General features: G+C 40.1%; 1 protein-coding gene across 1 annotated transcript in view; it reads right to left on the bottom strand.

Moving 5' to 3' along the window:
• Positions 1 to 27,304, bottom strand: part of Lrguk (leucine-rich repeats and guanylate kinase domain containing) — a 103,545-nt gene that overhangs the window by 70,647 nt on the left and 5,594 nt on the right. The window contains exons 2-7 of the mRNA XM_013021543.1: positions 26,525 to 26,632; positions 23,604 to 23,685; positions 20,400 to 20,500; positions 17,064 to 17,145; positions 9,484 to 9,608; positions 3,253 to 3,396 (exon numbers count right to left, since the gene is read on the bottom strand). Of these exons, the coding sequence (XP_012876997.1) occupies positions 3,253 to 3,396; positions 9,484 to 9,608; positions 17,064 to 17,145; positions 20,400 to 20,500; positions 23,604 to 23,685; positions 26,525 to 26,632 (642 nt within the window). The remainder of the gene's footprint in view (positions 1 to 3,252; positions 3,397 to 9,483; positions 9,609 to 17,063; positions 17,146 to 20,399; positions 20,501 to 23,603; positions 23,686 to 26,524; positions 26,633 to 27,304) is intronic.

Genomic DNA, 27,304 nt, shown 5'->3' with positions numbered 1-27,304 from the left:
CGGGAAGTCATAAATGCAACAAATTTCAATAAATAAATTGCTCAATAAGGCCTCACAGCCAGTTAATAGAATATCTTAAAACTATTAAGCCAGATTGTTTTATATGTTGGGACAAATTTTCCCATATGGTAATTAGAAGCTTATTTGCCAAAAAAAAAAAATCTTAATTGGATAAAGACTAAATAGGAAAAAAAGTCAAAACTTGGAAGGGTAAGAATATATACAAAATATTTAGTCTTAAGCTAGAGAAGTTTTCCTAAATAAAACATAAAGAAAGCAGAAATGATAAAAGGCCATTTTCCATTCTCCAGACACATTGTATCACCTAGGGTATGGGATTCTGAGTGCTACCATAACAAACTACAACAAACTAGAAACTTACTTTTACAGTGCTACAAACTAAACCTGAGATGAAGGACTCCTAACACCCACATTCTCTCTGAAGACTCTAGAGGCGAATCCTTCCATGCCTCTTCCAGCAGCCGGAAGCACTGGGCATTTCTTGCCTTCTAGCAACACAGCCCCAGTGTCTGTGTTTATCTTCAAATGAATGAAGACATCTCCACATCTTGTCCTCTGTATCTGTCTGTTTTGTTCCCTTTCTATCTCTTATAAGAACACTGAATTTACGGCCTCCTTAATTCCAAGCTGATCTCATCTTGAGATCCTTGACTTGTCTATAAAAACTTCTCCTTCTCCAAACAAGAGGATATTCAAAGGTTCCAGGAGAGTACTTGGACATTTCTGTCTTTGGGTGGCATAATTCAAGCCACGGTAACAAAATTAGCTTCTAAGAGAAGCGATGTTGTTTTTCCCTTCTGGAGAGCTGCCCTAGCTCAGTCCACCTATTGTATTCTTTATCCCTCCATCCTGCCTGATTTGTCATTAGTGCTTATTATTCAAAATTATAGCATGCTGAAACCACAAAGCACCCATCCAACCATGGCCAGCCCTTCTGGAGCTAAAGAGGCCTCCATTCTATCTGCATCCCACAGCAGCGGTACCTTATCCAGGTGGAACAGAGACTGACCAGCAGTAGCCCATCTGACCCTCGTGGCACCTCCTACACTCGAGCCCTGAGTGCCTTGTCCCAATGCTGTCAGACCCTGTCAACCTCAGGGACCTCAATCATCTATTTCAATCCCTCTATTTTCAGGCTTAACAAATGTAAATCTAGGAAGAGATCAAGCTGACTTTATTTTTCCCTATATTCTTTTTAGTTTCATTTTGAGATGTCCGAATGTGCATGTGATGAACCTTGATCACACTCCATCATTCTCCATAAACTTCCACCAGTGGCCTCTAGATTCGGATTGTGTTTAGTTACCTCAAAATATCTTTTTCTTTTTTTCTTTTTTCTTTTTTTGGTCAGTCATGGAGCTTGAATTCTGGGCCTGGGCACTGTCTCTGAGCTCTGCTCTTCAGCTCAAGGCCAGAGCTCTATCACTTGAGCCACAGTGACACTTCTAGTTTTCTGGTGGTTAATTGGAGGTAAGAGTCTCACAGACTTTCCTGCTCAGGCTGGCTTTGAACTGTGATCCTCAGATCTCAGCCTCCTGAGTAGCTATGATTACAGGCATGAGCCACCAGCACCTGGCTCAAAATATCTTTTTTTCATGATCATAAATGAAGTGTCAGCCAGGATCCAATAAGGATCTTAGAGACAGTATTGGGACAAGAACCAAGTCCCAGCATCTCTAAGTCACCCCTAGACCAATATCCAACTGCTAGAAGAAAGGGTGGAGGTTATAACAGAGTTCTGACTAATTTTTAAGTGCTAGGCATGATTGAAAATATAGCAGGGCCTCAGAGAAGTAGGCCATCCAATTACCAGTTGCGCTAAACATTTGCCAATGACAGACATTCAAATGATCACATATAGTTACAACACATGAACAGCAAAATCCAGATAAAGAATATTAATGAAAGTGCTACCAGTAACACAAATTGATCATATGAGAAGTAGAAGTCATATAAGAATTCTTATAAGAAGTAGTATCACAAATTAGTCAGGTAAGAAGTAGAAGCAATGCTGGGGTTTTTTTGCATGACAAATTTTCCATCCCTGATACACAGAATTCTCAGTCGTCCTAGAGAAATCCCTGAGGGACTCGAGATGGCTCAAACAGCATTTCCAAGTACTGCTGGCTGCTCCTCAACCTGCCCAGGGGGAGCCAGGGGTTTATGTTATTGTCACAGACCCAACAGTTGCCAAAGGAATTACCTTTGGGACATACAGCCATTTTTTAAAAAAAGAGCAGAGTCTCTGTAACATCTAAAAACTATATATTCCTGTTGTCACTTGAAGATATCTTTTCTTCATTGTTTTCAAATGTTATCTGAAAAGTCTTTTGACATGGTTGAGAAGCATGAGATGTTTCTAGTCTGCACTCACCAAAATGGCAGTTAGTACCCACATGGACCTACGTCATACTTGAAGCAGGGCTAAGATGAATGGAGTGAGACGTTCGCTAAGTGTAAAATGCATACTCCCTATCAAAAACTCAGTCTGAAATATATAAGGTAAAATATCTCAATAATTTCTATGTAGATTTTGTGCTGAATACGTATTTTGGATATATTGTGTTAAGTAAAATATATGACTAAAGGTAATTTCACCTGTTTCCTTTCTCCTTTTATTGTAGCTACCAGAGAATTTTAAATAATGCTTATGGCTCTCATTTTATACCTTATGTTCTAGTTCTATAAAAAAGTCCTATCCTCAAGCATTACTACACCCATTTCTGAAGGCTGGGCCAGTGGAACTTTATTTTCCTGTAGTACCATGTGACTCTGGAGGCAAATCATTCTCTATTTCAATCCTGGCTCTAGTTTTTGCTAAGTAACAAAGTTGCGTAGCTACAGGAAAGTTACTTTGCTTCTCTAGGCCTCATTTTCTTCCTGCGTTAATGTCAATAATAGAATAATGGGAGGGGTGACACTGATCAAGATGCACTGTACACATAAATGCATATGTTGCATTGAAGTCCTTTTGTACAACTACTTCAATATAACTTAAAAATAATTTAAAAAAACAGCAATAATAATATCACAATGAGGATTAAATGAGATATGGAAGGTATTTAGAATACTGTGTAGCATATTTTATAAAATAATAATAATCAGTGTTGAATGGCAATTTTATGAAAAAGACTAACATTTCATGAGACAGCCCTTGAGAACCAATAATGGAATACTGGTACCAATGTTAATATGTCCTCTAATGCAAACATGGAAACCAAAAACCGTTACCTTGTTATCTTCCAGGTCTATCACTTCCAGAAGGTCGTGGTTCTCTAAGCCCTGGAGGCTGCTTATCTGATTGTGAGACAGATCCAGGTTCTGCAGGGTTTTCAGATTCTCCAAACCGGTGATCTTCTCAATCTGATTATTGCTCTAAAAGGGTTAAAACACACCTTTGATTGAAAGCATTCGTAGGAAAAGTTGTCATGGAAAGCCTTCACCTTGGATACAGCCCCAAATCAACAAGCCGTACATCCCTCACCCATCTCCATTACTCACGTATCCAAAAGCATACACAAAAAAGAAATCCTAGGCTTTCAATTGGAAGATCAGAATATCTTCATTTAGTATATTTTTTGGTCGGTTGTGGGACTTGAACTCTGGACTTGGGTGCTGTCCTTGAGCTCTTCAGCTCAAGGTGAGTGCTCTACCACTTGAGCCACAGCACAATGTCTGTTTTTCTGGTAGTTAATTGGAGATGAGTCTCATGGATTTTCCTGCCAGGCTGGCTCTGAACTGTGATCCTCAGATCTCAGCCTCCTGAGTAGCTAGGATTACAGGTATGAGTCTTGGCACCTGGTTCATTTAGCGTTTTAATGTTTAGTATTTTTTATTTTCAAGATGAAACTTGGTGATATTAACTAGGTAATGTAAACTTGAACATCTTATACCCAAAACCTAGGCTACCATTTGGTAGCCTACCTCCATTTTATCTCTAGAACCATGAATTTGATATAATTCTCCTATCATATTACAACAAACCACTTGAACACTAATTCCCACATACACTTATTTTCTTTATTTTAAACATAATCATATCATATTACAAGGCCTACAGTGGTCTGTGGCCTTGGAGGCTTCCAATGAATGAATCATGATTGCAGTTACTCAAGCTCTTGTGCAGCTGATTTCTCTTAAGGTTAAGCTGATCTATAAGTTCCCCTAACAAAAACAACATGGCGGAAATATGCCAATTCCAAGTAGTCTTAGAAAGGCCAGGAAGCCTCTGTTGGGGGCTTAGGAACCCTGTGATGTCAAGTTAAGAAGTCCAGCTAACTTACTGCAGAGAACTCATGTAGAGGTCACCAGAATAAGAGAAAATCACATTTAAAAAGCTCTTGCGACTAAATGGAAAACAGTCATCTTAGCAGGGTAATGCACCTACTCAGATCCCACTAACTGCAATAAGCCTTAGTGAAAAAGCACCCACCCAAAGCCAGCTCGACTTGCAGAAATGTTAGCTCATTACAGGAGGGGCTGATTATCCAATGATAGATAACCAAATTAAGTTCTTCAATAATTCACATAAATGCTTTTCTTAGACAATGAGCAGAAACTTCCTATGTTCAAAGTTTGTCCCCCCTTTCAACTTCCATATCCCCATCATAACAAGAGTAGAAATAATGATTTTCATTTCTTTTTGTTCTCCAATACACTCTTCATTCCTGGGCTTCCTCAGTCTTGAGGGATAGGAAAATGCCACCGCAAAAATTAAACTAACTTTTTTGAGGTTGTGGCTAATGTCATTTATCCTCTTTCAAAGCTTTTAATATACGTCATAAGGAATGAAAATGTACATCAAAGTATTTACTTCCACCTACAATATTTCACGTGTTCGAACATTTTCTGGTCTATTAAAAGCAAGAGCTCATTTCATTGAGTTTTCATAAAATTCCATGGTACTAATGAGTCATATTTTTTGTTCACTAAGTATAATTCTATAGCACTTTAACACATGTAAATTGATGGTTAATAATCTACAGAGATGGACTATAGCACATGAGAGCTTATTTTACTATCTTTATTTATTTATATTTATTTATTCATTGTGTTGGTCCTGGAACTTGAGCTCAGGGACTGAACACTGATCCTGAACATTTATATCCAGCTCTGGCCCTTCCTTCCTTCCTTTCTTTATTTCTTCCTTCCTTCTTTTCTTTCTTTCTTTCCTTTTTTTTTTTTTTTGATGCTTAATTGGAGATGAGTCTTAGACATTCCTGCCTGGGCTGTCTTTGAACTGTGATCCACAGATCTCAACCTCCTGAATAGCTAGGATTATAGGCACAAGCCACCAGCATCCAGCAATTATTTTTATGTTTGAAAAATAATAATAATAATATATGGAAGAGATGACATTGATCGAGGTATATTATATTCATAAACTGGTATGTTAAACTGAAACTCCTTTGTAAATCTAAAGATTATTTTTAAAAATTATACTAAAAAGATGCATTGTACCAATAAATTAAAATGTTGAATTGAAATGTCTTTGTACATACTTAAAGATAATGAAAAATATTTAAATAGGAATAGCTATGTAGTATTAAAATAAAATACTTTAAAAATCCTCAGCTTTGATTAAATTGATCATATTACTAGTGTATTGTCTGAAGTATGTTCAAGTAAATAAATCTACTTAACTCCAACTGCCAAAATGGGTCCAAATGTCCTTCTTTTTTAGAGTTTAAAAAAAGTTGCCAAAAAAGTGTAACAGAAAAAAAAAAGATAGTGGGCACCAGTGGTTCACATCTGCAACAATAGGTACTCAGAGAACTAAAACCTGGAGGACTGCAGTTCAAAACCAACTTGGACAGAAAAGTCTACTGGAGGCATGGCCCAACTGTAGAGTACTACTCATGAGCAGGAAAGCCCTAAGCAAAGGGAAAGATAAAAAGTTACACTAAACTAAACATTATATCCATATCAATTTAATACATTGAAATTATATTTCAAAAAAATGTCCCATTTTAAATGCCCACATATTAAATTTACATGCAATATACTTTTTTCCCCAAAGGACTATGAAATGTTAGACTATAATTTTTTTCAGTCTCTGAAGGCTTTCAAATTGTAGATCCTGAGCAGAATGAGGCATAGAAATGCTTCATTAGGTAGTCCATGGTCATAAAAGAAACCAGAACTGATAAAACATCAGAATCACAGAATTTCTAAATAGTTAAGGCCTTTGTCTAAGGCTTTGTTCAAGCTGAAGCATCTGGCCTAGGCCTGGACATCCAATTTTTGCACGAGTAATTCTTTCTGCCTGTTCTACAACAATTAGCAGCCAGAAAGCTTTTAGAGAGAAGCTATTTTCTTAAATAGATGAAATGAGAAATATTGTTAAGCTACCAATTTGTGAGGGAAAATCCAATAGTCTCTAACTGATAAAATGGAGCTTCAAAGTTTGGAACACACTATACATTACTTGTTAAGAGTGGAGGTGAACCACATTCCTCTTTTTACAGTCTTTACATTTCTCATTTAAGTTGAAGGTCAAGAACTAGTGATTGGTTTGTTCTTCTGACTCTAAAACTGCAGAATGAATTCTTTTAGAGTAACTAAGCAACTGGTCATACTACTTAGAAATAAAAGCATTAGAAATCATTGAAACAAATGTGTAGCATTTTATGGCATTAATTTTATTGAAATTTGGAGGAAGACCTTTCCTGTTCTCAGAAAAACGTAAGGAAAATGAATAATAGTAAATTCTGTATTTTCTGTTTATCTTGGATGATAGGGGTTGAGACTGGAAACAATCTACCTATGTGTGAATAATGTTAAGTACCTTTTGTTCTTTCTAAAAGATACCTGAGACACAACTGTCAGCATGTACCACTTCAGTAGTTAATAAAGCAAACTTTTAGGATGGAAATCCATGTGTTAGTCTTCTTGACGCGCTGAGTCTCCATTCCCTTCAGCTTACCTTCATATCTCCTTCCACTTACCCTGCTTCCCTTAAAACTAGTGGAATGTCAACACAGACAACCCATGCGGAGAACAGGATGAGTTTCTAACCAACTACAAAGTGCACAAACATGTATAGTGCTGTCCACAATCTTTCAGATTATCCTAACTTTAAAATGTGACTTCCTCTTCTCATTTAAAATGTTTCAATCCAGTTTCTCAAACTCACTTTCATTTCTGCTTTGACACCAGGAAACATGAAGTAAATGATTAAACCTTTCCATCCTTGGTTCCAGGCTTGGTATTTCAATACCAACACTGCACCCTTACCTACTCCATCAATAGGATGGAAGGGCCTGGAAAAAGCAGTTGGAGCTCAAAGTTCAGGGCAAGAAAAATCACCTCATAGCCAACCGTCAGTAAGCTATGGTTCAGTAAGACAAGACTAGTATGCCATATATACTAGAAAGCTTCAGAGTACAAGATGGCATTGCAGCTAACCGTCCAATGTGGACTGTTCACATTAAATTAAGCAGCAGCATCCCTGTGCCTGGAGATCCTCCCACCACCTTCTTATGGACATAAGAGAGAACAGCAAAGCCATCTCTAAGGGTAGATAGAAAGAAGAAAGGATCCTTGCTGGCCCAGAAACAGTATTGGTAACCCTCCATATGAGTGCTACCCACAGGTAACATTCAATGTTGATTATATCATCTTGCTGATGCTGTTTGTTGGGTAAATGCCATGCCATAGGGCTTACAAAGAAAGGTCTCCACAGTAGAAAAACAATCAAGTTTAAACTTTCTGGTTATAATTATGTATGTATGTATGTATGTATTTGTCAGTCGTGGTGCTTGAACTCTGGGCTTGGGCACTATCCCTGCGCTCTTCAGCTCAAGGCGAGAGCTCTACCGCTTGAGCCATAGCACCACTTCTAGTGGTTTTCTGGTGGTTAATTGGAGATAAGAGTCTCACGGGGGGTTTAATTGCCACATTTGTTAGGAAATGGAAAAACTTGGAAAAAATTATATTAAGTGAAGTAAGCCAGGCCCAAAGAAACATAGGTCCCATGGTTTCCCTTATTTGCAATATCTAGTATATGTATGAGTCAAGCGGTAAAGGTCAGATAATATGATGTCAGGAAAATGAACCCTTAGACATGTATTTTAATGTTTTTTCTTTCATGCATGTGTTTCTAACGCATTTATAAGACTATCTCTTTGTTGCTTTGTATGTCCCTCCCCCACAGTATAACCCCTGCTTTCACTATATTTGATGTCAGTATAACTTGTGGAGGAGAGGGGGAAAAAACAGTTGTTTAAGGATACAGGTGGACCTGATGCAACAACGAGAAGTATAAGTTGTCATGTCCAAAACGAGCTTTACAACGTCGGTGGGGGGGGGGGTAAGGGGGGGGAGGAGAAGGGTTGGGATTGGGGGGGGGGGGGGGGGCTGGGAAGGGATGTGAAGGGTAAACAAAGGAGGAGGCTGCAATGCTTGGTAAGAAATGTATGCATTATCCTGCCCATGTAATTGTAACCCCTCTGTACAGTATGTTCACAAATGAAAAATAAATAAATTTAAAAAAAAAAGCAAAAAAAAAAAAAAAAAGAGTCTCACGGACTTTCCTGCCTGGGCTGGCTTTGAACCGTGACCCTCAGATCTCAGCCTCCTGAGTAGCTAGGATTACAGGCGTGAGCCACCAGCACCCAGCTAATTACTCATTTATTATCAGCACAATTTCAGACTTCCTGGGAGGTGAGCCTGGCATGAATGGAGGACTGGCCAATCTCAGTGCCTAGAAACATCATGAAGATAATTTGAAAGAAAATGAACAATAAGAAATAAAATAAGAACAGCAATAAATATTCTGCTTAAATAGGTTCAAATGGTTTTTAACCAATAAAAATACTGTCAAATATATTTAAATCCTTGTTTAAAAAGAATGCCTATCTTTTGTTGTGTAAAAAGTCAATCTTCTAAAAAATTGAACTTAGATACCCAATCACAAAATCATGGAATAATGATCATGTACATTCAGGTGCATGCAAAACAGACCTAAAAAGGAACAAAATGAATACATTTCATGAAGGTTTTTGCTCTCTACACACTTGAAAAATCCCAAATACAGCTGGGCACCACTGGCTCACGCCTGTAATCCTAGCTACTCAGGAGGCTGAGGTCTGAAGATCCCAGTTCGAAGTCAACCCATGCATTTGTAAGACTTTTACCTCCAATTAGCCAGAAAACAAAAACTGACACTGTGGCTCAAGTGGTAGAGAGCTAGCCTTGAACACCAAGAGGCTCAGACCCTCAGTTCAAGCCCCAAACTGACAAACAAAAAAATCTCAAGCCAAGAAATGTACTCATTATCTTGCCCATGTAATTGTAACCCCTCTGTACAGTATTTTCACAATAAAAAAATTAAAAAAATCTCAAGCCAGGCACTGGTGGCTCACGCCCAGGCCCAGAGTTCAAGCCCCACAAACAACCAAAATAAATCCCAAGTAGCCATCACTACTTCTACAAAGAAAAACATGTTATTGTTGGACTCACCAGACAAAGAATTTTAATTGGCAATGCGTTTAAGCCATTAATTACTGAGATCTTGTTGTTGGCCAAACTAAGATGAGTCAGATTATTACACATCTCAAGTCCAGTGATTTCTTCTATTTCATTGTCTATATACCACGGCTATGTTTAAGGAAAATGTTTTGAAAATATTTTTAAAAAAGTGCTAAATCATCACTAGAAAAGCTAGACACTAGTTTTGATAAAGAAGAATCATGCTCACTATGTGGCATGAATAACACACACACACACACACATATACATATATATTGATTATACTATAAATTTTAAAGGCATGAATTCTGAGTGTGCCCAGTAGCATTTGCATACATATATGGCTCATTTACAGAATCTGAAGCTGCCTCTACATTTTCTCTCAGTTAGATATCTACGTATATTGGCTTCTTGTCTTTATAATAAATGAGGCTGAGGCCAGGCATGATGGCTCATACCTGCAGTTAGTTCAAGGCCAGCCCAGGCAAACAAAGACCCATCCGCCCCCAAAAAGCCAGGTATGGTGGCGTTCCAACGACATGGGAGGCCACAGGTAACAGGATCACTGTCCTCTGCCAATCATGTCCTCTGCCTATCTTGGCCAGTAGCCTGGAAATGGAAGATTCTAGACTGGTGTTGAACCAGAAGAAGACTAGACCAGATAAGGAAACTAGATAATATAGAGTACTAAATGTACCAGAGAATTTCAGATTCAATCTATGGCTAGAGAAAAACAAAGCTCTGCTCTCCTCTAGGACTTAACTGGAAAGTCAGTATGTATCTTCAGCCTACTCCCATAAAGCTTCCTGCCAGAACAGCCCTACAAATGGGCATTTATGCCCACAAACACTATCATTTCTTCTATCTCCTTGAGGCTGCTTAAATAATTATTCTGGAACTAAACTAAGGATCAGATCTAGGTACAGATGGATTGTAGTGAAATATGAATGTGAAATACAGCAAATAAGATATTACACTATCTCACACAGGAACGGATGAAATAAAAACTTGGACAGTGAAAAGGCTTGGCAAGGTGATGCACACCTATGATCCTAGCACTGGGAGGCTGAGGAAAGAAGATCATGAGATGAAAGACAGCCCTGTGGAGCAAGTCATCTTCAACAACAAAAACTGGGCTGTGAAAAACCAGTTGGCCACCTGCCTCACGTGTCGCAGAGAGATAGGGTTTGGTGGTAGCACAGGGGCTTGAATCAGGGCCCGTGCTCTCCCGTGGCTTTTCTGCTCAAGGCTGGCACTCTATCACTTGAGCCATGCTTTCACTTCTGGCTCTCAGGTGGTTAACTGGAGATGAACGTCTCATGGACATTCCTGCCTAGTCTGGCTTGGAACTTCGATGATCAGTTTTCAGTCTCTTGAGTAGCTAGGATTACAGGCTTGAGCTACTATCTCCTCACAAGAGTATAGAAGCCCTACTTCAGGGATACCCATGTCCTGGGCTCTATTCCAACCAAGATGAAGATGCTCTGAATCCTGGCAGAGTACAAAGGTGTTGTGGAGAACTGAGGGTCAGAAGACTAGAAGACAGGAATCCTGGCACTAATGAGCCGTCTAAGGAACTGAAACCTTTCCTACTGGGTCTATGGTAATTTTCCCACACATGAGAGGCTACCTTAGTTAGGCTCTTGAGTAAGGAGTTCCGCTTGCCCTTCAATCTACGTGGGTTCAATTTTAAAAAGTGAATATTTTTCTGAACTTCTACAGACTCTTTTCTTGTCACCATTATCTATGCGATACAGCTTAACAGCTATTTGCATAGCATCATCTCCATTGCATTAGGTATGCATGAGTAATCCAGAGCTGAAGTTCCTGAGCAGATATGCATAGGTCATATGGAATTGCTACAGCATTCCATAGAAGAGACTTGAGCATCCATAGATAATGGCATCTGAGGGGCCCATTCTGGGTCACCTCCAGCAATAATGATGGTCATATACAGAGCTGAGTTGAGTCTGTTTTCAGAAATGCCATTATCACTCCCATCTCCTGTTTTCCTATTTGTAAGAGCCTCCACAAAATGTTATTTATCTTTTATCCTAACATTATTAACATTATTCTTTCATATTCCTTCTTAGGTCTTAGGAGTTACTGATAAGAAGAAATATAATCTGATAAATCACTAAAAGTATTTCAATGAATTAGCTGCCTGGGTTAATCCTCTTAGGGATATTATAATTTTAAAAGATGAGTATCAGGAGAGAGACACATGCAACTCAGAGTCATCATATTGCATTGTAACTCTCAAGTTGCACCGTTCTGTGGATAAATCTTGAGCAGTGGAATTTCTCAGCCTTGTGTAAACCGAGTAAAGGAACCCTGTAGCATTTTAGCATAACTTTACGATTAGGGGAAAAATATATTTTTACATTTTGGCAACACCGACCGTAGTTCATGAGTGCTTGTCATGAATTATTCAGTAGTCCCGTATTTGCTCTTTTTCATTTGTCTACAATCATAAAATATGGTTCTGGTATATCGAAAACAGTTACTAGGAAATAAATAGGAGACTCATCCCGGTTCTCTTAGTGGCAAGAGCCACAATGATGGCTTTAATCAAAACCAGTGCTGAAAGAACTACATCACCTCCTGCTGAACAAATAGCCTTTGCCAGGGAAGCGAACCCCTCAAGAAATAAAGCACGCATGCCGTTTCAACAGCTCTCTGGTCAAAGCACTAAGTACTTGATAAATTGTGACATGGGCAAAAACAGCAGACGTCAGAAGAGCAATCTCAGGTCAGTTATTTATCAGATGATCTCAGGGAAGATGCTGACCCACCGGGGGTCTCAGACTCCGCTTTCCATATAATATTTAAAATAGGGGTTGGATCTCGAAACTGCTGTGACTTACATGTGAAATTCTATGAATTTGTGTGTGTGTGTGTGTGTGTGTGTGCGCGCGCGCGCGCGCACTAGTCCTGGGGCTTGAACTCAGGGCCTGGGTGCCATCCCTAAGCTTTTTGTGCTCCAGGTTAGTGCTCTATCAATTGAGCCGTAACTCTTAATTCCGGCTTTTTAGAATTAATTGGAGATAAGAGTCTCATGGACTTCCCTGCCTAAGCTGGCTTCAAACCTCGATCCTCAGATCTCAGCCTCCTGAGTAGCTAGAATTACAGGTGTGAGCCCCTGGCCTGAATCTCATTTTTTAATGCTATGATTCTATAATACTAAGATATGTTCTAATTAAAAATTGGCCGATGCTTATAGGTAAGGAATAAATTGTATTTACTTGAAATGCTTAGCCTGATCCACATCTACAACTTTGCAATTTAAAGTGATTCTCAATGAATTATCAGCGATTCACATAAGGAAGGGAAAAGAGGCCAATGAGATCAATTAAAACATCAGTACTTTAGAGTTAATTGACTGACTTCCTTTCACTCGTTTATTGCCCTTTCTGGTTTATTGTTTGTAACCGTCTTTCACATCTATGCCCACCTTCTTATCCGAGGATATCTGATATGTTTCTCTTTAGTGAAGTTTTCACTACTCTTTAACACAGTTTTGTTATGTTCCTCCCACTGATCTCATTCATCTTAACAAACTCAGGGTTGTTGCTCTTGTAAACGCTGCCTCTGTTTTAAAATTGCATGCTCTGATTGCTTGTTTCGGCTAGAGAGAAATACAATTGATTTCTATTTATTGAAATCCTATCCAGGCACCCTGCTGAACTCTGAAAACTATTTATTTCTAGTCATTTATTGCAGATTCCTTTTCATGTTCTCTGTTGCTAAACATGTCATTGGAAAGAGCGACTTGTACTTTCTCCTTCCTAACCTTCTACCTCTAACTTCTCTTGATGTAGTATGGAGAAAAGAATTCCAAAACCATGAGGAGTACAAGTTCAATGGCTGCATCTGGCCTTGATCTCCATCTTAACGAATTCTTACAACAGGCCCATAATCCAGATAGAGCTTGTTTTGAACGTTTTTATAAATATTCCCAAAGAATATTAGATACAGAAATATTAGATCACTGAAAGCTTCATTGTGCATACGTGCTGGATTCTGCTAAATTTTATTAAATTACTTATGCTGCTATGTTGCTATCTAAGGATCACGAGGTTTATTTTCCTGACTGTATTAATGTAGTTAATGACATTCATAGATTTTCTAATATGAAATTACCCTTACATTCCTGAACAAACCCAATCTGGTAATAATATTCATCTGCCTCTCACCATTGTCAGAGTCTGTGGCTACTATTAGGGTTTTTACATCTATATCAGGAGTGAGCAAGCCTGTCCTCTCCTCTTTTCTATCTCCTCACCTACTGCAGATATCAATGTAACTTGATTAGAATGAATTGTGATTATTATTTCTACCTTTAATGTTCAAAAGTATCTATTCATCACCTTGAAAGTTTGGGCCTTATGGTGATTTTATCTTCAGGTTATTCATTTTAATTTCATTTCACTGTAATTTGTAACAAATTATTTTCATAATTAAGGACAACTTGGAGTTTTTATTTCCAAATCAATGTTTTGGTGTGTGATAATTGTCTAGGAATTTGTCCATTTCCTCTGTTTTCAAATCCACTAGCACAAAACTCATTTAAAATATGATCCTTGGGCTGGGAAGGTGGCTCAGTGGTAGAGCGCGTGCCTTGCATGCCTGAGGCCCTGGGTTCAATTCCTCAGCACCACATAAGCAAAAAGAAAAAAGCCGGAAGTGGCGCTGTGGCTCAAGTGGTAGAGCGCTAGCCTTGAGCTGAAGAGCTGAGGGACAGCGCCCAGGCCCAGAGTTCAGGCCCCACAACCGGACCAAAAAAAAAAAAATATATGATCCTATATTTTTAATCTCTAGATATTTGTCTTTTAAAAATAATACAAGCTGGGTGCCAGTGGCTTAGACCTGTAATCTTAGCTACTCAGGAGCTGAGATCTGAGGATCATGGTTCAAAGCCAGCCTTGGCAGGAAAGTCCGTGAGACTCTTATCTCCAATTAACTACCAGAAAAACCAGCTGTGGCTCAAGTGGTATAGCGCTCACTTTGAGCTAAAGAGCTCAGGAACAGCGCCCAGGCCCAGAGTTTAAGCCCCACAACCACCACCACTACCAACAAAAAATACAATTGATGACTTCTTTTGTTTTTCTCCAAAGGGATTAATGTATAAGCCTCTATGTATTCTTTTTGCTTTCAGCTGTCCAGAGAAACATAAAAAACTTCAGTATTTGTGCCATGGTTAATATGACATCCTTGAACAGGACAAAAGAGAGAGAGGCATGTTTAATATTATTTAGAAACTACCTTCTCAAACTGTGATCTAGCTAAGCTTATTTCATCAATAGTCTATGAAGGGTAATTTGTTTTGGCTACTTGTATTAGCCCGTTTTTTTCAGACATAGGTGAGTTATAGTGCTGTGTTACACTCTAATTATATACCTACATTCTGCATCTCAATTAGTTCTGATGCAATAATTGCAGCTCTTTATACCTCACTGATAAGACTCAATTGCTACACCAAATGTCAACTTTAAGGGAAAAAAAAAACCTAATTCCTTTCTTCATGATATCTGACATTTTTACAAAGCTACAACATGGAAAGCTAAATTTATCTTGGAATTAAAACTCATGATAGAAATGTGTTAAGCTGTCTACTGGAGAGTTGTTTCCTTTGGCAATCCCAGGCTGCATATAGAACATGTTAGGGGCTGGCGGGGGGCGGGGGGGTAGGGCGGGACTGGGCAGAACTCTCCATATCAAACTCCATGAGGCCATCTATAGAGACCCTGAATGTCAGGAAGGGTGTCTGGATGCTGTGTCCCTTCTAGCAGCCAGGAGTTTGGGGACAGTTGATTTCTAGACCAGTGCTTCTGTGCAGGGTTGTGGTTGAAGAGGTCTGGGCTGCAGCCTGGGAATCTGCATTTCTAAGAAGTTTCAGGGGATTCTAAAGCCCTTTTCTTTTCTTTTCTTTTTCCTTTTTTTTTTGTCGGCTGTGGGGCTTGAACTCTGGGCCCAGGCGCTGTCCCTCAGCTCTTCAGCTCAAGGCTAGCGCTCTACCACTTGAGCCACAGCGCCACTTCCACCTTTCTAGTGGTTTAATGGAGATAAGAGTCTCACAGACTTTCCTCCCCGGGCTGGCTTTGCATCGCAGTCCTCAGATCTCAGCCTCCTGAGTAGCTATGATTACAGGCGTGAGCCACTGGTGCCCGGCTAGCCCTTTTCTATGTGATGGGAGATGGGTGGATTTCTGAGCCTAGTGGCTCCAGGACTGTCTCTCTGCAAATTCAGTCAAACATATCTCGAAGGCACACAGGAACATGCTGTCCACGCTCATATTTCTACCCTGTTATCCAAACCCTTCCTTTAGATCGTTTGCTTTAAAATAAAATAGTATTATCTTTAAGTAGCTGTACAAAGGAGTTGCCATTTATAGATCATTTTCTGATTTCTCTCCTGAGCTGTGATCAGGAGAATACCCTCATTTGAAGAGCACTGTCTGTCTTCTCCCTGCTTATTTTCATGTGCAGGTCCTAAAGGGAGTGTTGCTATCTTCTCCTAGCAATTTATATATGTTCATAAAGAGTTTCTTTTCAGAAATAGGTCTCCGAGAGAAAAGCACCTTCTATCATCCCAGCCTTCTTATACCACGCTATGGCAAAAACCCTGGAATGAGGCACACAGGGGAAACCAAGTCACGTTCCAGTCTGCCCCAGAACATTGTCAAGAGGGCAGAAAGATACGTAGTGAGAAAGAGGCGGCACTGCTCTCTGATACCCAGGGGATCTCAGTCTCTGGGGTGAAGAGACTAAAGCTCATTAACTCTCAGATCTCAGTTAACTCCTTCAGCCCTACAAGAAGATGCTGACTAGTGAGAGCATGAATTATGTATGCCTGAAGTTGGCTACCAATCAAAATGTGTGTCTGTCTTTAGTGGGGATACCGCTCAGTGGTTAGTATTTGCCTCACCTTGGTGAGGCCCTGAATTTGATCCCTACCTAGCACAAATAACTAAACTAACCAAACTAGGAACATGGTGCTTTATTTAAAGGAAATGGTATACATTCTTTTGTGAAAAACTACTCCTAATTTTCTTCATGGTAACTCTGGATTTTCAAAGACTGAATTCATATTAAAGGGGAACAAGTTGAGGTAGATTTGAAGGAATGTGTTCATGAAATCAGAACAATTGTGCTGGCTCTAGAATTACGAAGCCGCTGACATTTATTAAAGAAGGGCTGGCTGGGGCAGCCTTCAGGACTGAGGTTCTAGTTGGCAAACTTTGACTATAGTTTTATTCTTTAATGAATAAGATACGTCCTCCCTTCTTTTTTTCCCCTATACTTTTTTTTTGAGATAGGGTTTCACTACGTAGCCCTGACAGGCCTCAAACTAGAGGTCTTCCTGCCTCGGTGTCCTGAAGGCTGGCTGGGATTACAGGGATATGCCACCACGCCTGTTTGTGACTATCAATTCTTAATCATTTAGATGATTTACTAAAAATGATATATTCCTAATGAACTGCTTCTCAGGTACTATTTCCATGTAATCTGACACATATTTTCTGCTGGTGTTATTAACCCAATTTCCCCCTTTAGCCATATAAAGGATACTGTCCAAAATGAGTTTAGTGAGACCATGGTATGCCGACAGATCAGACATTTGAGAAATATGGTTGAAGGAAAAATCCACCTTCTGGCGAGAAAAAGAGACGAAGAAGTTAGTTGTTGTTTTTCATTCAGATTCACCCCCAGCGATTACTCGAACCTAGAGGAAAGATTTGTGAACACAGACTTTGAATTCATTACTTAGTATACTGATAGAATGTATACTAAGGCCAAAGTAGTCCTCTGTCTCTAACCATTTTCTAGATAAGAAACCCATCGCGTCTGCCCAGGCTGAGGGGCACTAAGGCCAGGCTTCCCTGCCCTCGCAGAGCTGCCTTCCCACCCACCGGCTTCGCCTCCCACAGCCGCGCCTCCCGCACAGCGGTAACATTTTCTTGGCCTTCCAGCTCCATCCGCCTCAGCCGCATTTCCACCTCACTTCATTTCTTCATCTTGACCTTTTTTGTTCCTATGTCACTAGGATCCCTTGTGACCCCTAGCTAACAGGAGAGTATTTATTTGTCCCTTAGGCCACATCTGTTCAACTCTATATCATTTCTCAAAATTGACTAAGGAAGAGACCTTTACAGCAACCTCTGATGGTCTTAGTTTTTTTTTAAAGATTAAAAAGGAATAAATAAGTTTAATTCATCTACTAGACAAAAACAAACAAAGTTATTTTTTAAAAAAAAGAGCTGGTGCTGTTGTTCATGTCTAGAATCCTAGCTACTCAGGAGGTTGGGATCTGAGGATCTCAGTTCACAGCCAACCCAGGCAGGAAAGACTGTGAGACTCTTATCTCTAATTAAGCGCCAAAAACAGCCAGAAGTGGAGCTGTGGCTCAAGTGGTAGAGCACTAGTTTTGAGAAGAAATGCTCAAGAATAGTATTTATCCAGGCTCTGAGTTCAAGCCCCAGGACTCGTCCCAAGAGTACAGCAATCATATTCTGGAAATACACTGAACAATAATATAGCAAGCACTTGTCTTACTAGTATTACCTTCTCATAGCCTTTCAAATGGTGATTCTAGTCCCAACAATTTGCTAAGAGAACACTTTTCTACATGAAATACCAAGTTAGAAACCATTCAAAGGCAAGAGTAGTAACCTGGTCAGGCTCATTACAAATGTCACAGTGGGGTTACCTAGTCAGCAAAACCCAGAGGCTAAACTCACAGGAAGAAATAGAAATGTACAAACAAAATGGCATTAAGGAAAACAAAATGGAAAGAAATTGGTTCATGCACCAACGGGAAGCATAGAAAACTTAATAAGCTTGGAATGGTATACATAGAATTTAACATTCATTTCTTTCCTTCTATCTAATAACAAACTAGAATGAACTTACCATTCTGTGGGCCTACCTGTAATTGACATTTCTTCCTCACACCTTTCCTTCGTGTAGCATAGCACGGCTGTCCATTACCTACACCTCTGTCAGGGCTAAAGCCAGTGCTGCACCCCCTAGGTGCTCATGAGGTTAGGGTTCATGGAGAAATTCACAAGGGTTATGATATTGTTCTGACTCCCTTGGAACTCAGAGCCCATCAAATCAAACTCATTCTTCTCCTTCGAATATCAGAAGGAGTTGAAGAAAGACACGGAGGGTCAGGCCCCACCCCTGCCTGCTCCCTCTGGTTAGTGGCATGAGCACCACAGACCCCAAGTAAGAAGCAAGTCTACCTTCTCAAGAGGGTAGGAAATAGTTCTAACTCAAGCCTGATTTTCAGGGGACACATGGGGATTCGGGGGTCTCAACCACCGGTTCCATCTCAGTCCTTCTACTTCCCTGCAAAGATGAAGTAAGATGCTTCACCTTTGTGGGCCTCAGTGTTTCCCATCTGTGAAATGGGGCAGTGCCAGCTGGTCACAGCCTTGCTGGGAAGATCGCGTAAGATGGTGGGTTGAAAGCACTGGGAGGCCTCAATCAACACAGCGTGGAATCCTCATGGGGCCCTAACGCCTCCCCTGGGTGGTCTGGGACTTGGTTTCCCTGGCTCAGAGTCAGGTGACCAGGGCAGCAGAGGAGAATCTAATCAGTGCTGCAAGTACCATTCTTGAGGAGCCTGAGAGAGCACAGCTCACACTGAGGACGATGGCACCTCACATGGCACCCAGGGGGGAACTGAAACTCCCAGAGGGAAAAGCACATGACTGATAAGATGGAATGATAGGGAATAATAGACGAAGAAATTAAGTTGCTTCAATGGCATGTGGAGAACATCGAATTCTTGGTTTCAAATGCTTTTTCATCTTTGGGTAAGCCTCAGGAGAATACTTTAGATCTCACTTAACTTGGTTTATTAAGAAAAGGATTAGATAATAATGGGTAATAGTTGGTCAGTCCTTAAAATAACTTTGTGTGTATGTGTGTGTGTGTGTCTGTGTGTGTGTCTGTGTGTACGTGTTTGTGTGTGTGTGTCTGTGTGTGTGTGTCTGTGTGTATGTGTCTGTGTGTGTTTACTGGGGTTTGAACAAGGGCCTAGTACATGCTGGGCAGGTGCTCTACTGCTGAGCTATTCCTCTAGTCCTTAAAAGAATTTTTTAAATATTCGAATGGCTCTAAAATTGTCAGTATGGTACAGTCAGTTGGGGCGGGGGTACTAACATGACAAAAGGTCAGGCTTTACCCTCAGCTACTGGCAGGGTCATTGGCAATGGATTCCAAACCTCAGTAGTTCTTAAATTCCCGCAGTTGATTTCAACGTGTAGTCAAGTTGGCAGCCAGTGCTCCACAACCTGTCCATAAGTCTGGCCCACGGGCCAGCAGCCAGGACATCTGGCTGGACTAGACTCACAGCCTGGGGCCCCTCCCACACTGCCAGGCCACCATCTCATTTTCCTAAGAGCCACAGGCGACCTGGGTTCTGGTGTAATGAAGGAACATCACTCCAGCATGGTGAACTAGTCACACGGAGCTCGTTCCTGCTTCAGAAAACCAGAATCAAGAGTGGGGGATCTGAACCCATTATTTTTTCTTAAAGAGTAGAGGTGAAATAAAGATGGCAAAAGCGGAGACCCTAAATAAGTCTGATAGGCTTTTCAGATAAAATTTCCCTGCTATCACAAAAGAAACACAATAATGACTAGTTAAAGATGGGCAAGAAGAGGGAAAAGTCATTCTTTGAACATTAAGTTTCAGCAAAGCTTCCTAAAAAGATAATAGCTGTTGACAGATGACCACCCGTCTCCAAAGCAAATGATGCGTAAGGACTCCTTTTAAAAATTTCTATCCAGACACGTATACTATATACTCCTACATTTTATTCTCTCTAATGTCTCTACTTTAGCACTATTTTGCTTATTTACGATATTTTGAAAATCAAAATAGTGATAAGTATACCTTGAGATTTTTGGGTGGCTTGAAATGGAAGAATGTAGTCAGCCTATTTTGAGAAGCATTAAGTTCTAGGAGATAAGGCATGCAACTCACACAAGACAAATCTGGAAGAAAGAAAATAGATACAGAATAGTTAAGCCAACTAAGTAACTAGAGATAATTACTTTTTCAAAAGCAGGGTATATTATTTTACAATATTTTAATATGCCAGACCTGAACACATCTTATATATTACAGATAAGTCACATTAATAAAATCAAGAAGGTAGAAAACACACCAAAAATTGTGCGGGAAACTCTCTTAAAGGTAACAACTTAATGTTACCTACCTATTTCCAGGATAGCCAAGTAACCAATGGCCTAAGCCTTTAGCGTGTCCCCTGCTTATTCTCCAATGATCTGTGAGCACCTAACAGCTCCAAAAATTGCCAGCCTCAGAGGAAAAGATGTAAAACTAAAGCCTTAGATAATCCTCTCGATAATTAGCCCCTAAATAACAGAATTAAGTCTTTTTGGAAGACTGAAAATGACATAATTAGGAAACTCTCTTTTGTTGTAAATTCAATTTTGTTTTAGTTGGACTTAATCCTAAATCTCATTAATTATTTGAAGTGATTTAGATTGTTGCTATTATTGTACTTTCACTCTGGATTGGTTCAAAATAACATCTGAGTTCTGCATTTTATTCCAAGAAAATATCCCGAAACTTGAATATCACATTAAAAAGACTACGCACTCAGGGGGATTCCAAATGGAATTACATACGTTGGGACATTAACATTTTGGTCAAACTTAATAATGACTGAATTGAGGAAGGCAGCTTGTGAGAGGAAGCCAAAGAAGAAACTGAAGGCTTTTCGGTTTGTATTTATCTCTTTTGAACTCAGCTAACATGTCTAGCAGGAATGGTCTCAACTATGAACCTGCACTGAGCCCCTAAACCCTTTTTGGAGCCCAACAACTATTTGTAGGCTGGTAGTAATCGTGACTACCATAGATATCTGTCTGAAAGCAAAAGCAGCAATTGTGTTAGTCCTAGTAAAGAGCTGGTGAGTGTATTTTACGCTTGGTAGACAGCCTGTGTTTTAGGATCACGGAGACAGAAATAATCCCTGGCCTGGGTTGCTGAGAGGTCTCTACTGGGTGCAGTGACCACTTTGTCCACCAGATGGCAGGAGCACCTCGTGTCTGCATCAGCGCTTCTCAAAGTGAGGTCCTGGACCAGCAGCATAAACGCAACAGAGCAACATAACCCAAAGGCAGATACTCAAAGCCCACTCGGGATCAGAAACTCTGAGGATGATTCCGACGCCAGCTGAAATACGGTCTACATCAGAACATCAGGCTGGCATCACAAAAAGAAAGATGCTCGGTGTGGGGCATAACGCAGCCGGAAAACCCCTGAAGGAATGAATGGACGTGGACCACACAGGAGAGATAAGATGCAGCTCAGTGGAAAGGAGAGCTTTAGCCACGGCTGCGGCCTCGCCTCGCAGCTCAGGCAGCAGGGATACGGACCTGAGGCCTTCCCCGGCAGCCGACCTGCCCCTAGGCTGCAGCTCCCAATGCAGCAAAGGAAATCAACACTGGGAATTCGGGGCGAGGGCAAGAGGTGCAGAGCATCCCTGTTCGTAACTAAAGGGGGGAAAAGTCTTTCTGATGATACCGTTACCATAATAGGGGACTTGCTTTAAAATAACCCTGGGGCTGGTGGACAGGGAGAGATAAATGGAACCAGATTGACAGAAGGCTGATGACTATTGAATTTCAATACTCACCCCAATATCCTCTCAATTTATGATCTTGTTTGTAATTTTTTAAAAAAGCACGTGTGTGCGCGGGTGTGCACGTGTGCCTGTGCACACCAGTGCTGGCGCTTGAACTCAGCACCTGGGCACTGTCCCTGAGCTTTTGTGCTCAAAGTTAGTGTTCTACACAGCTCTACTTAGGGCTTTTTAGTGATCAATTGGATAGAAGAGTCTCAAGGACTTTCCTGCTTGGGCTGGCTTTGAACCAAGGTCCTCAGATCTCAACCTCTCACACAGCTAGAATTATAGGCAGGCTGTTTTGTTTTAGTGTGTGTGTGTGTATCTAGAAAAGAATTTTAAAGTCAACAACAGTAACATCTTAAGGATTAAAAAGGGATAGAATCTTCTTAACTATTAAAAGGATTATGTTGTAATTATTAGTGTCATATGACGAGGAAATAAAAAGGGAAATGAAGAGACCATATCAGCAACATTTGTCAGTTTTAAAAAGCAGATAAATAAAGCAACCAGAAAGGTCATCAGCAGAGAAAGTAAGCCAGAAATTATGATTTGCTTACTTATACAAGAGTCTAAAGAAAAATACATGCTACTAATATCAAATAAGATCAGAAGACCATACACAAAGATCAAGTGTTGAAGAAAATATGACCATCATAGGACTAATTTCATTAAATGTGAAAAAGATGCCATTAACAAATATATAGAGAGAACTACAAATTGTAACACTGAAAGAATCAACTAAACACAGAGATGGGGAAGAAGACAGAGAGAGACAGACAGAGACAGAGAGACATTCTTGGTGCTCAAATAATAATAGAACTAGTCTGGGTTGAAATGTAAAATGCAAAAGTAAAACAAAGAAAAGAATCCATCAGTGAGGCTGGGAAGGTGGCTCAGCGGTAGAGTGCATGCCTTGCAAGCATGAGGCCCTGGGTTCGATTCCTCAGCATCACATAAACAGAAAAAGCCGGAAGTGGCGCTGTGGCTCCAGTGGTAGAGCACTAGCCTTGAGCCGAAGAGCTGAGGGACAGCGCCCAGACCCAGAGTTCAGGCCCCACGACCGGCAAAGAAAAAAAAAAAAAAAAAGAATCCATCAGTGAGAAAAAGAGAGACTAATTCATCTACACTAAGTAATAGAAGGAAAGAATAGGAATCATCAAACATTCAGGAAATACTTAAGAGATAACGAACACTCTTATAAAAGAGAAAAAGAAAGCAAACATTCCATCCTTACGAAGTACATCTCAATCATATCAGAATACTGCAGACCTGGGCCTTGATCTTCACTTAACAGTCACTAGTGGCCCTTCCTTCCTTCTTTCTTTCCTTCTTTTAATGAGAGGGAGAATGGGAAACAAAGGATTCATAAGCAAACTGATCTATACACCACTTATATCAAGGTTAGTATATAACATGCTATAGAATTTAACTTTACATACCTTCAATTTTATTCACTGAAAGATCCAACTTCTGTAGGTGAACATATCTACTCAGAATCCTAATGTCAACAAGACCATAATCCTATGAAAATAAAAGATTTTAAAAAAGACTTTAACATGACTTTACCAAGTTACTACCAAGCCTCTTGTAAACATCTGGGAGGAGAAAAAACAGTGGACAGAAAGAAATCCAGGATTTCTTTCAAAAGTAAAGAAGAGAACAGAATCTAAAATGTACTACTAATGGGATTTCAAGAACAGACTGTGGGCTCCATTAAAAAAAAAAAAAAGCATTTCTCTGAAGAAAATTAGTGTTGTTAGCAAGAATGAATACAACATGAAAAGACAAATTAAAGCAGTGTTCGTGAAGACCTTTAGAGCAGAATTTTTTTGTTTAAAAAATACATAATAGCAATAAAGACAAAGCTTTTATCTAGTAGAAGTAAGAAAGCAAATGCCTAGAATTTAAATGAAGTTTTAAAGGGAATTCACACTCAATCAGGAGATCATTAATAACAATACTTCCTACACCTTCCCAGAGCTCATTTTCAAAGCTCTTTCACAATCATCTGAACAGATCAAACAAAACTAAGACATCTGTACAGCAGATTGTTCCCAGTTTAGAGATGAGGAACGTGAAGTACAGAGCCGAATAAAAGCAGCCAGAAGTCAGCGAGTAAGTGAGAGACAGAAAGTATTCAAGTCACGTGGATCCTTGTCCAAAATTCATTCCAGGAAATTCTGCTTTGAGTTCAAGTGGGGTGATAAAAGAATTGGATCTTGTGGTTTATGTCATGTTAGGAAAGAGACCAACCAAAGGAGAGGCATTATAAGCAAGTTCTCATACAGTTTAATGATGATTGCTAAATGAAGACTGCTAACGGTCATAAATAAGTACTGATACCTGTTTCCTACTGTGCATAAGACTTTGTTATGCTTGGCGTAATGAAGATAGTGATGGGCTAGAGCTGTAACTGGGAGAGATGGGGGAGAATAATAAAAGGGTAACGTTGATCAGAATGCAATATACTCACGACCTGACATGCTCAGATGACACCCAACCACTTTGTTCAATTACTTAAGGAAATATAAGCAAATAACTAAATAAAGAAATTTGAGATCTTGGCAAAGGGAAGATATGTATGCAAATAATAGAACAAAATATAATGTGTAACATCAGTAAAATATGAGGAGGGGCAAAAAAAGCACCACTAAACAGAAAGTGTATTTGGTAATACGGGTTTTTAAGACCAAACAATTCAACGTGGAATATCTCCCATGAAAGGAGGTCAGCGGCAAAACAGGTTCAGCTGTACTCCCCCTGGCTGAAATAAGATTTAAAGAATTGCTTTTTTTTTAAATAGATGAACTTAAGGCATAGCACTCCATACGTAAGTGGAATGTGGACTGAAATGGACTTGTGTGGCCTGTACTAGCTGCAGGAATTATATACCTCACAGTACCCGCGTAAGGTCCCCTGTGCTCTGACTGGGTGAGACATCTCCCGTCGCAGTAGTAAAATAACAAGAAGGAGAGCATAGAGCCCTACTATGCTGACCTTGAAGGTTATGCCAAGAGGCACAGGTGAACAACAGCACAGCGTTCCTGAAGCAGTTTAGCAATTCGAATCCAAGACAGAATATTCTAGCAGCCAATAAGCCACGTCATGAAGGAGCTAGTTCATGGACCTGTAAGTACAATTTCTGTGTGTTTTTCTTCTCACCCATGTAGCTATATTTACTCTGTGAATCTTGAAGGGATATGTTAGTGCTTTATAATAAGGAAGTAGAAAAAAAAAGAGTTAAATTACTTGTCTGAGACCATATAGAAAGCAAAAGAAAGGAAGAGTGCATACTTACAGCCTCTTAGGAGAAAACTGGGACTAAGATTTTGTGCTTCTTTCTGACTAGGACTGAAATTTTGAAAGCTGATGGATAACAATAGTTTTTTTTTTTTCAGTGACAGGTATTTTTTGGAAAATAAAGTATAGCTCAAAGCTACTTACTTCTTGACATACTTCAAGGGGAAAGTCAATATCAAAATACTTAATTCCTTTGGATTCAGACATAAATTTCAGTATTTCTTTCACTGATCAGAGAGAAAATTCTTAAAGGGGTTTTGATTGGTTTTACAGAATCAAATTCAACCTCCTGGAAAGAAAGCATTGATTGCCATCGAGTAGACTATTAAGATAAAAGAAAGTGCAAAGCAAGGACTGAAAACAAGGAATTTGGGTGCCGAGGACTCTGTTGGCCAGTGCTCTTTGAAGTCTAATATTTCCATAATGCATCTCTTCCACCACCCCCTTCACAAGGCAAGGTCTGAGACTTACTGTCCCCAGAAGAACAATGACTACCAAAGAAAAGCCAACCCTGAAATGAATCCTGTTTGATAAGCTTAGAAGAAGAGCAGAAGAGCTCCATAGCTATGTATATCTGACCAAATAAGATGACACTAAGGGAGATGAACGCCAAGACATGGACACAAGAGGTTTTTCTTTGTTGTTGTTGATGTACTATGTGATTTTTTTTTGCTTCTTCTTTTGTATGTTCTTGCCCCTATGGTATATCCTCTGTATTTGATTTTGGTACCCTGGTATTGTATATATGTTTATTGGAATTAGGGAAGGGAAGGGGAACAACAGAATGGTGAGACAAAGGACAAGGGGGAACCAATGCAACAGCGACACTCACATGACAATATGTTGGAAATGATCTGTACCACTTGGGAGGGGGGTTGGAGGGAAGAGAAAGGAGGAGAAAATTGAGGCAAGGGGTAACAAGTTTGACAAGAAATGTACTCATTACCTTACTTACATAACTGAAACCCCTCTGTATGTCACCTTGACAAGAAAAAACAAAAAACTACATGGTATGGCCAGTGTCGGGATGTAGGAGCCAATGAGAGCTTGTCATACTCACCGATAAACTCAGATCTAGGTAGACCTGCCCTGTCCCAGGTCCCGAGCGCCCCAAATTGTGGAGCGCCTCAGCTACAGTCTCTTCTCTCAGGACCCCATCAAATTCCTCCTGCAAGAAACACACCCAGACTGGTAAAGAAAGGACTCCCTTCAGAGAAGAAACAATCCACCTTGCCATACCCAGTCCCCAAAGAAAATGCAGTGCATAAGGACACACGAACACTACAGACAACTAAATAAATGTCTGCCAGATTCATTTTTCTTAAGTCACTGATACTTCAGGCAGCTACCTATGCCAGGCGTTCAAAGCTGAGTGAACCTGGAGCCGTGGGAACACCAGTCGTTTACCAACTGCTGCCATTAGGTTCGTGTGAGCTCTTGGTGGGTCAACTTGGTGTAATCCCTCTGACAGCTTGGAAGTAAGTCTTATTGTCTCCACTTTACAGTAGAAGAAACTAAGGTTTAGAGCCTACCTTGCCTGAAGCTGCATGTGTATCTGTATGTGACAGAGCTGGAATGAAAAGTCAGGTTTGCCTGAGCCTAGAGCCACGTCACACTCAACTGCTTAACCCCACAGGAGGTTTACATCGAAAGAAAGCCATTAGAGGTATTCTTGCTGGAACTAAACAGGTCTTCAATGTGTTTCCTATTGGTTAATTTTGCTTGTTTCTTATAGCTTACAAGGGCTGGGAAGGTGGCTCAGTGGTAGAGCGCTTGCCTTGCATGCATGAGGCCCTGGGTTTGATTCCTCAGCACCACATAAGCAAAAAGAAAAAAGCCG

This window comes from Dipodomys ordii, unplaced genomic scaffold, assembly GCF_000151885.1.
Source record: "Dipodomys ordii isolate 6190 unplaced genomic scaffold, Dord_2.0 Scaffold56, whole genome shotgun sequence".
Lineage (NCBI taxonomy): Eukaryota > Metazoa > Chordata > Mammalia > Rodentia > Heteromyidae > Dipodomys > Dipodomys ordii.
Note: the sequence above shows the minus strand (reverse complement) of the source record. Positions and strands in the feature narration are given on the sequence as shown.